Here is a 19,463-nt window from a genome sequence, read left to right as displayed (position 1 = left end):
TAGACCTGGGCATATAATTACTACCAAGGGACCACCAAGTCATGAGTGATACAATTACAGTAAGAGCACATGAATAAATAGTGTATCTCTGTATTCCATCTTGTAATAAAAATGCGACAGTATTTTGTCCTGCAGTTGCTTTTTAAGAACTAGAAATAAAATCATTATGCACTGTTAAAAGTGTAAGCTAGTTTCTTTTTTGTAAATAACAGAAGTAAATAATTCCTGTATAATGTTCATTTATGATTTTGCTATGTTGTAATCTCATTGCTGCAATCATTTCCTAATTTTTGTATAAATTTCCATTACTTAATGTAAATTACACAACCAGAATTATTGTTTATGACATGATTTACTTTAGTTGTATATAAGACACCCTAGAGGAAATAAACCGTATATTTGTAACAACTTTAACGTGTGCAATCTCTCAATATTCCCTGTCAAATGAATTTATTAAAATAATATCTTAAAAACATCTCAAATAATTTTAAGAAATTTATTTTTTATAAAATACCCTAAACCTTTTTTACAAAGATAGAAAATATTCCGATTATTATGCTATTAAGAAAAAAATTACAAAAAATAATCCCAAGTTGATTAACTGAAACAATAAATAGTTACGATTAATTTATAAATTCATGTTTCTAAGAAGCAGGAGAATATTATTCCCTAAATCACATGATAAAAACAAAAAAAACCTGTTCCCACTATAACACTAGAGAAAATATTAAAAAAAATCATAATCAATAGGTGCCTGAAACAGTATAAAAGTTTGCAGAATTATTATTTAATGGATAAGATGTACAATCAGAGCCCGAAAACAATTTTTTTAAATTAGGTAAGAGTAAAAGAATTAAAATTATTCTTTAACCGAGTAGGGCAGCGTTTCTAAGACAATGTCCCGTAACTGAGGGAGGTATATTAAATTATCGCTTTCCAATTTTCTTCTCATATATATATCCTGTAAAGAATTATTTTAAATTTTAAATATCTTTAAAAAGATGTTAGGAGAAAAAATTTACTCTAAATTAAAATAGCATACCTTCGAACAGCAGGTGGAATCAATGGATCTCTTTCTGATAAACTACCTTGCAATCTCATTTGTCTATTAGGTCGCCATTTGGAATAAGTGAATACTGGAGCTAATGAAACAGGATTACGGCTAAAAACCACAACATAATGCCCAACCTGAAATAAAATTAAAGAAAATATTAACAAATGATAATCAAGATGTATATAGCAAACTTCAGCAACTCGCTTCTGAAAAATATATCTATATGAAAATATCACACACTGTGATTCTAGCAGAAACCCAAAGAACACTGAACCAAAACCCACAAAACACTATTGAAAGGAGGTATCAAGAATAAGTAAAAGGGATGGGTATTGAGAAAAGGACAACTAGAACATGAACAGAGATAAATAAACCACCACACTAAGGAGTACTGCAAAGCTTACCCAGCTTAGTTAGTGCTCTTTAAACCACACCTTTTTCCTCAGGAGTAAGGGAATCTACTCAGGTGGGGAGTACAATACTATTAGTTAATGATTCTGCATCGGCCAATTCAAATACAAGGTGATATCAGAAAGTTCCTGGACTAAGACTAAAAAACTATTACCAGTTCATCTTATTTAAATATAAACACCATTCCCTTTGAAATAGAAATGTATAAAGTGATCCTAAAACTTTTCCTAAGAACTGGTAAAGTTGTTTTCCTGAAGGCCATCCAGTACTATCTCTGCACTTGTGCTTTGATGACTTCTATAGCAAAAAAAGTAGTATCTGAGGTTCAATTTTATTTTAGAGAAAATCATATGGGGCTAGATTAGAAGAATAAGAAGGAGACAATTACCATGTTGTATTTTTTAAATTCAGCATCATATTGAAGAGGGGTGAACAGGAGCATTATCACAAAGGATATATTCTAATTTTGGTTTTAAAATAATACTGGTTTTTTCATCTTTTTTCAAATGTCTCCAAATATTGGAAGAAGTAAAAAAACAGAATTCAATGTAACATCAGGAGAAAAACTTTTGGTTAATAATACCTTTGTTGTCATAAAACACAACTAGCATGCGCTTTGTTAAACTTATACTGAACCTACCAATACTTTTTGGATCTGGTAACTGCAGGATTATTGTCAACCATCTTTTGAAGCTCATGACAAACATCAATACACTGCTGCTTTAAATCAGTAATAAGATCCAAACAAAAATTTAACAAAGTGACGCATGTTCAAGTTTTCAGTTAAAATTTTTCAGCCCCACAACTGATTTACGATAGATTGTTGTTTTGACAACAGTTCTCGTAGATGAATTTCCATTTTTTTCCCATATTCCAGCATTTTCTTGGAGCACCCCGACAATTAATATCCTTAAATAACACTCTACATCAAAAAACATGCATACTATTTAGAGATTTTATGTCCTAAAAAATCACTCTAACATTTGATAAAACATTTTCAAAGTCTCTAAAGCATATCTACTGAAATTCACACCAAATTTTATACAAGTACAACATTTGAATTTTTCAACAATCACAGACTAGGATTAACACAAGATTATATATTTACAATTACCGTCCAAACACACATGTACAATATTCACAGAATATAATCCACGGACTGAGCTCTGTTTGGAAGTAATGATCTTTACTACTCTGCACAGCTCTATTTTACAATACAATTGCTGCAAGTACAGTCAAGGAATTTTCTGATACCACCTCATATACACTGTAACAAATTGCTTTTACTCCACCAAATACTAAACAGTTATCAGAGAAAAAGTTTACACTTCTCTAAGACAAAATATTGCCTAGTCCCATAATTGAATGTCATGTAGAAGTATACATCTGAATTATATACATAATTCATCTAGATCTCCATTGAAAGATAACGCAGCAAGAAGAAAACTGATATATTGGTTACCTCCAATCTAATGGTAACTTATTACTTAAACTAACTAAAAAAAAAAATCCAAAAGCAATACTGTAATCATTAATTTATTTTCTTTAAGTAATTTTTAAGTTAAACATATTTACCCTGCATGCAGGATGACACCATAGATGAGAAGCAGCCCACTGAGGGTTACGTATAGACACCTGACGCCATGTCCAAACAGTATCGTTCATATTTAGCAACCATATGTCATTGAGATTACTGTTTCCTTTGCCCCAACCTCCTGAAATTGTAATTAAGATAAATAATAAACAGGCAGAAAATAAATAACTAAAAAATTTTTTAAATCCCCACAACATATGTAAATAATTACAAAATACAACTTTCAGTCCATTAGTTATAGACAGAACTCACTCCATCCTTAATTCATCTAAATACAAAAATTAGATTATATGTATAAAGTAAAAAGCTCGCAGGTATGAGTTTTTTTTTTGTTTAACCTCCGGGTCCACCGTTAAGTACTGCTTCAGAGGATGAGATGAGTGATTTGTAGCATGTGTGAAAATGCCATGCCTGACCGGGACTTCCAAATGAAAGGCTGAGATGCTACCACCCACGCCACAGAAGCCAGCTGCAAGTATGAGTTGTAATGGATTAAATTAACTCTAATGCACGCTTCACGGTTGCATTTAGAACTGCTGTTATTTTGTATATTTAGAAATGACTTGAATATAAAATTAAAATTTTCAATCGCTTTTAAGTATGATAAATTAAAATTTTTTGTTTATAAAGTGCCTGCAAAAAGTAAGTAGACTGTAAGAAATCTTAATCACAAATCGTAATGGTATAAACAGAACACAATTTGTTTTTAAATTTATCAAAATGTGAAAGTATAATTTTTTTTAGGCAACAAGGTCATGCTTTTACATGACCTTTAGTATTCTACACAGCTTTATTGTATGGTACTATTGCTGCAAGTACAGTCAAGGAAATTTCTGATACCACCTCAAATATGCTGCAACAAACTACTTTTCCTCCATACTTACACATCTTATATACCTTACACATTACATTAAAAGTAGCCTGTTGAGCAACAATCCAGCCCATATATTACAACTAATCCAGACATTCTTAGCAAAACACAGGATCAAACAACTTCACCAGACATGGTTCCCTGTGATTTTTAGTTGTTTCCTAAGATTAAAATTCCACTTAAAGAAAAGAGGTTTGAAGATAGAGAAGAATTCCAGTAACTATATATATATATATATATATATATATATATATATATATACATATGTATGTATCTTATTTTATAAAATTTTGTTTAAGATTTTTTGTTATGTTTTATATCTAGTTACTGGAATTCTGCTTGTGAAAGCAGATATACAGGGTCTACAACAGTTTCACTGACTATAATTTCATCAAAACACATTTATAGCAGAAATCAAATCAAATTTACAAAATGTGATCAAAAAGTATGCGATCTTAGCTCATAAAAACAAAAATACTTAACCTATTCAGTTCAGTAACTTATTCCCTTCAAAGAAGCCCTCTTTCTGATGTAACACTTCTCTTCCATCGATTTCCAATCGTTGCTGGAAGCATTTTTCAGTCATTTTTAATGAGGGCCGTAAGTTCTTTTGATGCATTTCTTTTGATCTCTTCTCTATCTTCAAACCTCTTTTCTTTAAGAGGAATTTTAATCTTAGGAAAGAACTAAAGATCACAGGGAACCATGTCATATATATATATATATATAAAACATGTATCTTATTATATATATATATATGTTCTAAATATTCAATTATTTTTTTAATTACACTTAAGCAACAGAATGTGGAAAAAATGTTTATCTAGAACATATTGTCTTCCAGCATATTTTTGAAATACTTTCGAGTCATAGTTTGAAACAGGGCCAAGATCAAATTTCCAACAATATTAATGTGAGGGGTAGCCGAAATGTAATGCACTCTGAAACACGACGGGAGAACAAATGTCACACAAAGCAACAGGTGCTGCCCTCTTGCAGTTTCATTCCAAACCACTATCATTCCAAAACTCGTCCACATCCTCTAATTTTCTTTTAATCACCGTAGTTATGGAGTCGAGTATGCCTGGTACATCAATGTATCTAAAAGAACATGCAGTGACTGGATTTGAACAGCAGAAAAGGGAAACACTAGTAACATTCAACATCGTCTAAAAGCTATTTATGGTGATGAGTCTGATGATCAAAGTACTATTTGTAGCCAATAAACTTTTGTGTATCAGAACCTGGTAAATTGAATATACAGGATGCTTCTCTCAGTAGTCAACAGGTTTCTGTGACTGATGAGAAGCAACAGAAGGATGCGGATGAATCAATGCAAAATGATCATTCCATAATCCAAAAATCCATCACCACCTTTTAGGCACATCAAAAGAGCCAACATATTATTTCAAGATTGGGCTATTGTAAACTCTGTTCGCAGTTGGTGCCATGTATACTCACTGAAAAGCACAAATAAAAACAAAAGAAATGTAACCTGAAAGCCAGATTAACTGTAAATTCTGTAGAATACATAGAGATAATAAAACACCCTAGGAGACATATATGTTGTGTTTGACAATCTACTGAGCCGATAATTCTACTACGCAATAATGCTCAACCATACAAACAACATGCAACTGCAGAAGATCTTGTAAAATTTAAATTTCTACCTATTTTATACCAGTCATACTCACCAGATTTCACACCAGAGATTTTCACTCCTTTCCACAATTAAAGAGGAATATCAACGGTATTCATTTCACTATGAATGTTAAACTGAAGGATGCACTGAGATTGCAGATTAAGGAAAGACTGCCAGCATTCTTCAATGATGGAATGAAACAACTTGTTCACCATTTGAAGAAATCCATTGCTGTCAATGATGACTAATTGTTAAAACAAATGAAAATTTTTATAGAAAATAAAATGTACTTTTATGTCATATATACTTCATTTGAATACATCTTTTCATTTGCGAGTTATGAGCAACTGTAGATTATATTTCAAACCATCCCGCATACACTTAACCTATATAAATACTGCAGAGCGATAAACTGTGCTGCTAAAAGTCTTTGAGCTGCTGCTTCAGCGGCATTCATCCCACAATCCACATTTTTATTCTTCACAAAATATTTGTCACCAAAGTGAATTTTCAGCCAACAGAAGAGGTGAAAGTAACTAGATGTTGAAATAGTCACTAATATAAATTCCCGCTTGAGTTAACTTAGACGTATGAGGTTTGGTATTGTTTTAATGGAACAATACTCCTGTATTCAGTTGACCATGGCATTTTTGGAAAATTACAAAACAACATTATAACGCACCACAATAGAGACTTATAGAGTTTTGTACGAAGTATAATTTAGTAATTGCCAACACCCAATTTAAAAATCATAATAGAAGAATATACACTTGGAAAAAGCCAGGCGATACTGCAAGGTATCAGATAGATTATATCATGGTTAAGCAAAGATTTAGAAATCAGCTCGTTGACTGCAAAACTTACCCTGGAGCAGACATTGATAGCGACCATAATTTGGTGATAATGAAATGTAGATTGGGGTTTAAAAACCTGAAGAAAAGGTGTCAGATGAATCGATGGAATTTAGAGAAGCTTGAGGAAGAGGAGGTAAAGCAGATTTTTGAGGAGGACATCGCAAGAGGTCTGAGTAAAAAAGATAAGGTAGAAAATGTAGAAGAAGAATGGGAGAATGTTAAAAAGGAAATTCTTAAATCAGCAGAAGCAAACTTAGGCGGAATAAAGAAAACTAGTAGAAAACCTTGGGTTTCAGACGATATATTGCAGCTGATGGATGAACGTAAAAAATATAAGAATGCTAGTGATGAAGAAAGTAAAAGGAACTATCGGCAATTAAGAAATGCTATTAACAGGAAGTGCAACTGGCGAAAGAAGAGTGGATTAAAGAAAAGTGTTCAGAAGTGGAAAGAGAAATGAACATTGGTAAAATAGACGGAGCATACAGGAAAGTTAAGGAAAATTTTGGGGTACATAAATTAAAATCTAATAATGTGTTAAACAAAGATGGTACACCAATATGTAATACGAAAGGTAAAGTCGATAGATGGGTGGAATATATTGAAGAGTTATACGGAGGAAATGAATTAGAAAATGGTGTTATAGAGGAAGACGAGGAAGTTGAGGAGGATGAAATGGGAGAAACAATACTGAGATCTGAATTTAAGAGAGCATTAAAAGATTTAAATGGCAGAAAGGCTCCTGGAATAGATGGAATACCTGTAGAATTACTGCGCAGTGCAGGTGAGGAAGCGATTGATAGATTATACAAACTGGTATGTAATATTTATAAAAAAGGGGAATTTCCGTCAGACTTCTAAAAAAGTGTTATAGTCATGATACCAAAGAAAGCAGGGGCAGATAAATGTGAAGAATACAGAAAAACTAGTTTAACTAGTCATGCATCAAAAATCTTAACTAGAATTCTATACAGAAGAATTGAGAGGAGAGTGGTAGAAGTGTTAGGAGAAGACCAATTTGGTTTCAGGAAAGGTATAGGGACAAGGGAGGCAATTTTAGGCCTCAGATTAATAGTAGAAGGAAGATTAAAGAAAAACAAACCAACATACTTGGCGTTTATAGACCTAGAAAAGGCTTTTGATAACGTAGACTGGAATAAAATGTTCAGCATTTTAAAAAAGTTAGGGTTCAAATACAGATATAGAAGAACAATTGCTAACATGTACAGGAACCAAACAGCAACAGTAATAATTGATGAACATAAGAAAGAAGCCGTAAAAAGAAAGGGAGTCCGACAAGGATGTTCCCTATCTCCGTTACTTTTTAATCTTTACATGGATCTAGCAGTTAATGATGTTAAAGAACAATTTAGATTCGGAGTAACAGTACAAGGTGAAAAGATAAAGATGCTACGATTTGCTGATGATATAGTAATTCTAGCCGAGAATAAAAAGGATTTAGAAGAAACAATGAACGGCATAGATGAAGTCCTACGCAAGAACTATCGCATGAAAATAAACAAGAACAAAACAAAAGTAATGAAATGTAGTAGAAATAACAAAGATGGACCACTGAATGTGAAAATAGGAGGAGAAAAGATTATGGAGGTAGAAGAATTTTGTTATTTGGGAAGTAGAATTACTAAAGATGGACGAAGCAGGAGCGATATAAAATGCCGAATAGCACAAGCGAAACGAGCCTTCAGTAAGAAATATAAGTTGTTTACATCAAAAATTAATTTAAATGTCAGGAAAAGATTTTTGAAAGTGTATGTTTGGAGTGTCGCTTTATATGGAAGTGAAACTTGGACAATCGGAGTATCTGAGAAGAAAAGATTAGAAGCTTTTGAAATGCGGTGCTATAGGAGAATGTTAAAAATCAGACGGGTGGATAAAGTGACAAATGAAGAGGTATTGCGACAAATAGATGAAGAAAGAAGCGTTTGGAAAAATATAGTTAAAAGAAGAGACAGACTTATAGGCCACATACTAAGGCATCCTGGAATAGTCGCTTTAATATTGAAAGGACTGGTAGAAGGAAAAAATTGTGTAGGCAGGCCACGTTTGGAATATGTAAAACAAATTGTTAGGGATGTAGGATGTAGAGGGTATACTGAAATAAAAAACGACTAGCACTAGATAGGGAATCTTGGAGAGCTGCATCAAACCAGTCAAATGACTGAAGACAAAAATGTACCCACCATCAATACACTTTAGCTGAAATTCAATTGAACTTATACTGCTGGCTAAACCATAAAGACTCCATACTGAAGTTGCTATGAAGTTTATCATTTCTCACCTGTTAACTCAAATTATTACCTCTATCTGTTAGAAAAGAATAATTTTAAACCAAACAACTTTTGCAACAATAAAATGAGTCAAATTTTATAATAATTTTTTTTTAAATATTTTACTTCAAAACTGATAGTCCAAAAACAAGCAAGAATATTTTGAAGTAATTGATTCAAAATCATTTTATTACATAATTTAATTCAGTTTGTCATTACAAAAGTTTATAATTTTAAATAAAGACTTTTTTAAATTGATATAAATTAATGAAATTAAATTACCAAGAATTAATAGGTGATTATCATCCAGTGCAATTTGTGACTGCCCATACCGTGACTGAGGTTTTATTCCAGAAATAGCTTGTTTAATCCATGTATGAGAATATAAATTGAAACACCATATTTCATTTGAACTGAAAAAATCATAATACTATTTAAAAACAAATATTTTTAGTTTGTTTTAAAAATATATATTTTTATATATTTATAATGAAAAGGATGGATCTATATAGGTATGCCTTTTTTCATCTTAAGAAAGGGTAAACCTTTCTTTCTTTTTCCTGTTTAGCCTCCGGTAATTACCATTCAGATAATACTTCAAAGGATGAATGAGGATGATATGTATGAGCGTAAATGAAGTGTAGTCTTGTACAGTCTCAGTTCGACCATTCCTAAGGTGTGGATAATTGAAACCCAACCACCACAGAACACCGGTATCCACGATCTAATATTCAAATCCGTGTAAAAATAACTATAAGAAAGGGTAGACCTATTTTACAGAATGGTAACCCTTACCATGCCATACCTCTTGATTTCCTTTCATCCTTAATTACGGATCCTGTCCTTAATTCTATCTATATTTCTTTTTTTCCTTTTCCTAACTCCTGATTATTACAAAACATCTGTTTCACAGAAGTAATAACACAATTATGAAAAGCTGTTTGAAGGTATATCAGGGTGTATCACTCACATCTCATCTTATATCAAGCCCCTTAAGGCCAACACTCTAACACACACTCGTATATACAAACATCCAGTAAATTTCCACCCAGTTTTTTGGGTTCCTTAGGTATCAAAACGTAAAAATCTAGTGAAAACTCCACATACCCAAATTGGCCCAATTACCATATTTTACCTTCTATAGCTATAGCTCTGCTATGGTAATAGTAATATAATAATAGGTATAGTAATAGGCAGAAGTAGCCTCACACAATTAGTTATAGAAAGTATGTACCTGACAAAAGTGGGAGTGAGAGAATGGTTTTTTATATTGATATGGAATTGAAACAAGAAATTTTGGTGCTACCTATCTTATTTAATGAAATACTAGATATTGTAACAAGGAATACTAAAGTGCCAAAAAAATTCTTCTCTAGCTTTCAAATTAATAATACTGACATGTTCAGCATGTCAAACTGTAACTGTAGTATTTTTTCAGTTCAGTGCATCTTACACAGAAAACCCGTCAGAGTGATCTGATATCGATAAAAATGATATACGACAATGATATTTGTCATTCAGAAATTGAATGAAGGTTAACGTATGAGTCAGCGGCCACTAAAGTAACATAACACACGAAGACAAGCAACAATTATTGTAACGGCACTGTATATTTTCTATTGCCTGTCTTTAATGTATTGTTTGTAAGATTACCTTTTCTTTTTATTGTCTTAGTTTTCTACAAACAATCCTCTCTCGATTCAATAATTTAAGCTATTATTAATAATAAGGTATTGTAATTAATAAAATAAAAGACAGTCTACAATATAATATTTAATTTCTAACTTTAGTAGAAAAGGATCCCTGTTAATTTGGCTATATAAGCTTTGATAATAGCAAAAGAAATTTTCAGGATAATGCAAAACATTGAATGCACCCTTCTCATTCATTTTCCTGAAATATGAAAATGCAACAGCATTATTTTCTGACATTATAATTATCAACGTTAAATTTGATAAAGCACCATCACCAGAATAAGATGATGATGATGATGTTCTTGTAAGCTTTTACACATAACAATTAATCAATTTGGTCTGCTTTTAATATTAAGAAGACTGCATCATTGATATCACTTTTATTTGATGTTGTTAATAGATCATTCTCATCTCAGTTTTGGGTGCTCTTACTTACATGAATGTCACCTATTCATTGCAACAAATACCATATATAACAGCTTCCTCTAAAGTAAAATCCTCAGCCAAGTTTTAAAATTTTTTGGACTGTAATTCATCTTTCAGTGTAGAGTTTTAAAAACCCAGATTTTATTTTACCTTTATTTTTTCTGGTATCATTTACCGGCTGTATTTTCTTAACCTTTAATATCTTTTTTAACCTTAATCTTTAACCTTTTTAATATAATTTTCTTAACCTGTATTTTAACCCCAATGTAGTTTTTCATATTTAAATTTTCTCACTAAAAACTAAAAAATAGTTTACATTTAGGCATCTTGCTTTTATCCACGTTGCAGATAATAAAATTTTAAAAACTCACTTACATACGCAATAGCCAACATATAAAAGAATACAAGCTATTTAACTAAGACAGGTTTATCATGAGACTAACACTCTTGACATCTCAAATGTTACTTCTGAACAATACAAAGTTTCCAACTAACATTATTTTCTATTTCTTTTTTACTTCAAATTGAGTATTGCCAGCTAATATGTTGATTTAGCAATCTTTGTGAAACCCACCGGGTTGGTCTAGTAGTGAACGCGTCCTCCCAAATCAGCTGATTTGGAAGTCAAGAGTTCCAGCATTCAAGTCCCAGTAAAGCCAGCTATTTTTACACGGACTTGAATACTAGATTGTGGATACCAGTGTTCTTTGGTGGTTGGGTTTCAATTAGCCACACATCTCAGGTATGGTCGTCGAACTCAGAATGTACAAGACCACTTTATTTACACTCATACACATCATCTTCATTCATCCTCTGAAGTATTATCTAAACGGTAGTTACCGGAGGCTAAACAGGAAAAGAGAGAGAGAGCAATCTTTGTGAAATTTCAGATGCAATTATTTCAGTTAGGAATGGAGATAGAATAATCAAAAGTTGAATGAATAATCAAATTTACTGTAGTACATAGTTATTACACTCAAAATTTTCAGTCGCTTATTTACTTTTGCAACAACAGGTTGACACCTTTCTAATGGATGATAATACATTTTATAATATGTGAAAAATTTATGTTATGCCTCACTGGAACTTGAACCTGGAATCTCTGGATGAAGGCCAGAGATGCTATCATTCCACTTCAAAAAACAGAATTATGATCCAAATATTGATTGTACAAATATAATATAGCTTGTACAAATTTCCCGCTTTATTTGCCTGTATTTCAACAGTTTTTATACCTTTACCATTTGATTGAATTATTTCTCCCAAATATTTAAAATTTATAATTTTTCCACATTTTAAATTAAAAAACTTTGGTGAATCTTCTATTAGAGAAAAAAAATCAATTTTTTCAAAAGATGTTTGAAATCTTGCTAGCTCTGAATTTTCTTTTTAAATATTGATTTGATACTCGGCCCCTTTTTCATTTATTGCTAAATTTGAAAACATTTATTTATTTAAAATTGAGATTATATATTAAAATAAAATCATCAATTTTAAAAAATAAATTTTTCTATGAATTTATATAAGTATTTAATTTTTTTTATTTATTTTACACACTTCAAATTTTTAATTTATTATGTTATTAGATTATTAAATTGAGGGATTACAGTGATACTGATGCAGGCAGAAGTGCTTTTTTGTAGCTCCTGGAATTTTCACAGTTTTTATTCGTTTTTTTGAGGTTTTCATTGCAATTTCTATGTTCATAATTGTAGCAGTTTGTGCTTGATCTTCTTGTGTACTGACATTTTTAGTGTTTTTCATGAGTAGTCCCGTGGGCCACATGGCGTGATTTTCTGTCATCCTTATTTCCCTATTTAACCTCTTTTTGCCTATATCAATTTTTTATTATTATTCCTACCTATGTTTTCTATTTTTGCTTTACATTTTTTTCCTTTCTTTTTGCTCCCATTTAATACTTTTCACTGCTTTATTTATTTTCAAGCAGTCTAACCTATTAATCCACCGTGTGGTGGTTATGGGTTAGGTTCCCTATCACCATACATTTTCTTCATTAGACTGCTGTCTAAAAGTATCCCTGCTCCCCATCATCTACTCTTACTATTTAACTATTTTCTTTTTTCTCCTTCTATATATCCTGTTTTTTTCTTTAGTCCTCTTTCTACAAATATTTCTATTTCTCCTTTTTTTTCTCTAATTACTTTTTATTTATCTTCTCTTAACCTCTCTTTGAGGTTAAGCATGTGGCTTGTAGATTAGTTGCAACGGTCAGTTGGCGTGCTTCTTGGTGAAATAATCCAGAGAATGCTTTACTGTATCATCTGCTAACCCAGTTAGTAGAATAATAATAAAGTGTTTTGTGATTCAGGGTTTGCTGTTACGGTCTTGGTGCGTTAGCTGGTAGCGTAGTTCAGCAAAAGCCCTAGCATTAAACTGCCTTACATTTTTGTTGATGATTTTTTTGTTTTTGTCAGTTATACATGGCAGGGAGAGTTGATTAGGTTAAACCTAGTTCAAATCCTTCCAGCATATATAAATGGGGAACTCTGTCAAAACTTTTTAATAGCACGAGAGTGCTAGATGACTAACATGACTACTATTATGTATTTTTTCCCTTTCCTCCCACGTTCTCTATCTCTTCTCACCATCTCACCTTGTTAACTAAATAATCTTTTCCAAATTTAACAAATAAAATAAATAAACAGTAATTAAAGCTATATAAAATTAACCAACTTTAATAAAAATTAATACAATTACAAAACTATTTAAATTAATTAATTTAATAAAATAAAATAATGTAAATAAAAATAGCCAATTAAATAAACTAATTAACTAAATTAACATATATTAATCATATAAATAAAATGGCCTCCAATGCTCTGGACAAGACCAGACTAGAGCATTATTCAGCATTAGGACTTGGTATCTCTAGCTTGGTATTGGAGATCAAGGCCCTTCATGACTTCATGCAGGCTAACACCAAATCAAGTGAGAGATTAAGGAAAGCACCATCCCCCTCCTCAAAGCAGCTGATGACCTCCCATTCAAGGAATCAGAATGTGTTGTCAAACAAAAAGAGATTGGTGAAGCTGCCAGCCAGACTAAAAGAAGCAGGAGAGTGACAAGCTACGTTCCCTTATTTCACAGGGAGTGGCAGATGATGAGATTGTGAGCTTGTCTGTAGAACTGGTCACCAGATTGCTTTGAGAAGTTGGAGTTCGCTAAGCAATTCGTTTGTAAGAACCATGAGATGGACACAGTTGTTGTCATTGATCTGATGACCAGCACAAAAGATATCTACATGCAGAACCAAGGAATCGCCAGTTGAACCAAGGAACCACCAGGATTCCTTGGCTTCAGCCACTCATTGATGGGGGGGGGGGGGGTGAAACCGGTGAGGTCCTTGTAAACTGACTCGCTGCTGGGCTCCTTGCAAGCAATGCAGTGAAAGGTATACTGTGTCAGACCTTTGTGGTGTTTATATAATCCAAGAGGGGGCAAGGACCTGAGTGTCATGGACAAGCAGATGCAGCTCTCCAAAATCATGGACATATAAGACACAGCCAAGCTTTGTGCTGGAGTCCCATCCTACAAGATCAAGTTTTGTGTCCATCGCCTCACAGAATGCCTGGCAAGATGTTCAGACAGGAAGTTCACGGTTTTGTCAAAGGGCTGGACACAGATAGGTTCAACAAATCAGGAGTGCCTGTCGTGCAAGACACCACTAAGACAAGTCTAATGCAGTCCTAGTCTATTAGCAAGTCTAATGCAAAGTCCTTCGTCAACCTCTTGAGGTTAGTTCAGCAGAAGTTCTCAATAAGGAGGTGAAAAATATCCAGTCCATAAGGAAGGGCATGAATGACGAAGCACAGATCCACATCGAAAGTGCAGGCAACACTACAGATGCTACCCGAGATGATAAAGAAAAAGGCTGTAGGAGTTGATGTGGACCTTCAGAGGGAAAGCCGATAAGAAGTCTTTCATCCATGTGAAGGAATTCAAGATTTGTGGAATGTGGTGTTCTTGTCATAGACAAGAATACCACATTCACAAGCACATAGAAGTCAGTCAAAGCAAAAAAAAAACGGCTACCGCAATCAGTCAGATAATGGTCAACATCAAGTATCCTTGCACACTGAAGTGAAAGGTCTTGTCTTAGGTGGTGCTCTTGAAAGTACTGTATGGAGCTCCAGTCTAGTTCGTCGCAATGCATAGAGGGACTGCAGGACTGTCTCCTTGAAGTACGGGATTATCTCAAACAAAGCCACAGGTGTTGTGGCTGAACTTGTGCCCTTGGATCTCCTCGGGGATTTACAGAGTAGTGGATAAGGTGGATGCAGAGGCACCGCTTGTCTGGAGGTGGCAGGAGAAATGGGATCATTCAACGAAAGGCAGATTAACCTACAGACTGATCCTGGATCTCCAGAAATGACTGTGCTGAAAACACAGAAACTGGGGTAAGAGTTGAAGCAGTTCCTTACCAGTCATGGATGTGTTTCAAGGCATACTTGTGTGGACAGACACTGAGACCCTCTGCGGATTCAGTTTACTGAGGGGAGAAACATACAGAACACATGGTGTTTGTGTACGATCAATTACTGCAGCATAGGGAAGCAGGAGAGAATTTGGCTGGCTTACTCCAGAGAACATCATTGGAACTATGTCACAGACTGAATGATTGTGACACGTGGTGTTCACAATGCTGGTTAAGATCATCCAAACCAAGTTGGCGGAAGATGTCCAGGGGTGAATCATTTACACCTCTGAGTCTCCCTTGAGGTGGGTCCCTGGCCCTAAGAGGTCGAAGTTAAAAAAAAAAAACCGCAGCATCCCAACAAGTTCAAGGTGGGCCCAACAATGGAGGCACGGGTGGGGACAAGACACATGGGGTGCTGTCATAACACCATGCCCACCTTATGATGCCAAGCCAACCATATTATAATGGGGAAGGGGTTTTAGCAGGTAGGCCCACAAGGGAGATAACCCACACTACTATGGGGTATCAGACAACATGGTGCCTATAAAAGTTTACACCTCCAAAAAAAAAAAAAAAAATTAGTACTTGTATTTTTAATGGATTATTTATAAAAGTAAAATAAATTAAACACCTTCCAGTCTGTCCATGTAAGCCACCAAAAACAACCATATTATCTTTATGAATTGTAGCAGAATGACCAGCCATAGGTGGAGGTGTGTTTGTAGGTGTAGTTATACAACACCATCGGTTAGTGGCAATATCATACATATGAAGTTCATTGAATGTCCTCCAAGCCTATAAATATAAAAGAAAAAAAAAATTTTTTTTAAATATTACAAATTAAACATCAAATAATATTAAGCATTTAAATTAATGAATTCATTAATCATAATTACCTTAATTATATAGTATTCTTTCAGTAATTTTTCATTTGTAATTTTTTACCTAACAAGGTAACTTTAACCATAGGTTAAAACATAATAAACCTTTCACAACAAAATTATTTTTTTTAAAGTTTATTAGATGTAATTCTTATAATGTTTTTATGAAAATACATCCCCGCTGTGTAAATCACAAAAACGTTTCCACAAAAAGAGGGATGAGCTACTGTTTGAAAAACAGTAAAATTAAAATTCTCAATGAAAATTTTAATAAATTCTATGTTTTTATCCCTTTAAATTTTTTGTTAAAAAGCTTTCTCAGCAAGTAAATAATAAAAATTTGCTTTTCTAAAATGACATTTATGTTTTCAAATTAAAAGAAAAACTCTTTGGAAAGTTGTTTAAAATTACATTTTTTTATTAGAACAGTTTTTTAATAAACAGCATCATGATCAAGCAGTAGGGTGGTTCAGAATATTCTCAGCCTAACATAGAGATAGTGCAAGTATGACCAAATGACTATGATATTTGTCTAGTATTATCCTTTAGATAGCACGCTGCGAAGTTTGAGATGCATGCATTTAGTTGCTTGTTTGTGGCAATTCAGAAAGGTAAACAATTTTTGACATTTTCTGAATATAGGGTAAACTTGAAATTTGAGCTGTTATAAAGTACTTTGTTTTAGGTTTAACACCAACAGATATATAAAAAGAGTAAGAGTCCATTTTTAAAGATTTTTCTCCTTCTTTTTGATGGGGAAAAAGTGGGCTGCTAAATTTCAATGTAAATGAATTTGTGTCAAGTTGTCATAATGTGTGAAAAATGCTTGAGTCATAGAAACTAGATTGTGATTATTAAACAAATTTCATCTTTTTCCTTTAATTTACAAGGCCCCAATTAAATATGGGATTTTACAAGGGACAATTAAATATATTTATTGTATATCCATTCAAGATGAAGAATGTAAAGGATGCCCAAAAACAGCTACTACCAACAAAATCATCACAAAAATTCAAAATGTCGTATTAGATTATGTGAGCTTGCTGATAACACAAACATCTAAAAGTGCAACGATGTCAATGGTGGAATTTTTTAATATTTACACTAAATAAACACTCTACAAACCAAAGTGAGTATTAAATAATTTTTTTAATTAAATTAAAGGTATTTTAATTTTTCAAAAGTCTAAATTTAATGTCTTAAAAATTGCTGGTTTTAATTTTTACTAATTCACAACATTTTTCTGTTAAGTGTACTATTTGTTTTTAATAATGAAAGTTTGTTTCATAAATAATTTTTTTTTTTATTATATCAATTCTCTCAGAATTCAATTCTCTACAAGTTTTGATAATAAAATTTACATATCTATTACTCATTTAACAAAGTTATTGTACTAAAGCCTAAAATTTTTTTTTTGTCACAGAAGTTTTCTGTTTTACATTGGATGTCATCAAAACTTCAGGATATAGCTCTGGAATACGTTTTATTCAATTTTTTAGGGTCAAAAAATATAAGAAACCATCAAGTTTACTCCTTACATAATGCTGTAGAACTGAAATCCAGGCAAACTTTTTCGATAGCCATAGTTCAATAATGAGGCATAGGATACGTTTGAATGAACTTTTTCCTTATTTCAAGCTCTAGAATCAGTTCCTAAATTACTGCCCTTTCCTCCTGAATCATCCTGTACATGCAAACAACATGACTGGCTCCTCAAATCCATATCAACAAATGATGAAAATCACAATTTTTTTAGGGTGAAATAATTCACAGTAAACAACATGGCAATAAAGACAAATAGTAGTAGTGTTACAAAATGTTATCAGTACACATCTAGCCTTAATAATATTTCTGTTATAATTTTAACGCTTGCTCATATTTATTATCTTTTTATTTGTTTTCAAAGTAGTTATTCAAATGAAAAGTTATTATTAAATTTTATAAAAAATAAGCTTTATTTATTTGATACAAGACTTTGTAGATACTGAACTATCCCAGGCAGACACAACTAACCATAGGAATTTTAGCTACCTGAATTTTCTATTAAATAACTCTCTTTATATTCAATAAAAGTAATCTATTACCGTTATTAACTTAAAGAAAAGTTAATGACGTAAAAGAGAGCAGTATCTAACACTTAAAGCAATTTATTACTTTTACTCACCTGATGAAGTGGATATGGTGAAGGATGTGTCAAACCACCAAAAAGCAGAAGCGTACCTTCATGATAAATAAGAGTAGCACAAGCTTTAGGTGAAGGATAGGAGCCCATTGTTAAAAGACGTGACCATTTTCGTGTTGATAAATCAAGTTTCCAAAGATCATTAAAAGCAGTACTTGTGCAAGTGCAACCACCAAACACATACATTGAATTTTCTAAAAGAAATATACATACACATGATGAAATCTTACAAAAGGCAAATTGTTAATATACTTATCTAAAGTTATGTTACTAAAATACAACTTTTACAACCAATTTATAAAGAAAATCCAAATATATCTTACAAGAGGTGGATGAAATATAATCCACAGTTGCTCGTAACTTGCAGAGATATTCAAATGAAACAAATATGACAAAAGTAAAGTTTATTTTCTATAAAAATTCATTCTGTTTTAACAAGTAGTCATCATTTACAGCTACACATTTTTCCCAATAGCAAACCAGTTTTCTCATTCTTACATCAAAGATGCTGGTGCTCTTTCCTTGATCCATGACCTCACAACATCCATAGTGAAATGAATACCCTTAATATCCCTCTTTAATTGTGAAACAAAGTGAAATTACCAGACGCCAAATCTTGTGAGTATGGTGGGTAGAATACGAAGTCTGTAAATAAAGTAATGAGACTAGTTTTTTTTGGCAACCAAAGTGGCAACAATGTAAAGTTACTAGTAAACATATGGTTATATGAAGAGCTGATTTATATTACGTATTAATATTTTTAGTCTATTGTTGGCATGTGAAACGTAAACAAACTTTTCATAAAAGAGTTTTTGTTATGCGTTACAAAAATGAGAGATACTAATTAAGAGCAACTTTGTGCAATCAAGTTTTGTGTTAAACTCGGTGAGAATATTACTGAAACTTTTTCAAAATTGAAAAGGACATATGGAGATGATACTCTGTCATGAGCCCAAGTTTTTAGGTGGTTTAAAGCATTTTCAGATGGCCAGATATCAGTTGCAGATGATTCACGCTGTGGAAGACCGTTAACGTCAAAAAAAAGACGACAATGTTGAGCACAACAGACTTGATACAGTACAACCGGCGATTAACTGCCAGAATGATTGCAGATTGAATTTGAACCAT

General features: G+C 32.6%; 1 protein-coding gene across 1 annotated transcript in view; it reads right to left on the bottom strand.

The window, feature by feature from the left end:
- The window catches only part of Fbxo42 (F-box protein 42), a 29,559-nt gene that overhangs the window by 6,615 nt on the left and 3,481 nt on the right, over positions 1-19,463 (bottom strand). Inside the window, exons 3-7 of the mRNA XM_075358218.1 lie at positions 18,318-18,529; positions 15,904-16,067; positions 8,997-9,127; positions 3,041-3,180; positions 1,043-1,188 (exon numbers count right to left, since the gene is read on the bottom strand). Coding sequence (XP_075214333.1) covers positions 1,043-1,188; positions 3,041-3,180; positions 8,997-9,127; positions 15,904-16,067; positions 18,318-18,529 — 793 coding nt within the window. The remainder of the gene's footprint in view (positions 1-1,042; positions 1,189-3,040; positions 3,181-8,996; positions 9,128-15,903; positions 16,068-18,317; positions 18,530-19,463) is intronic.

The sequence above is a fragment of the Lycorma delicatula genome, chromosome 2 (assembly GCF_047948215.1).
Source record: "Lycorma delicatula isolate Av1 chromosome 2, ASM4794821v1, whole genome shotgun sequence".
Classification (NCBI taxonomy): Eukaryota; Metazoa; Arthropoda; class Insecta; order Hemiptera; family Fulgoridae; genus Lycorma; species Lycorma delicatula.
This window is presented reverse-complemented; position numbering and strand designations above follow the sequence as displayed.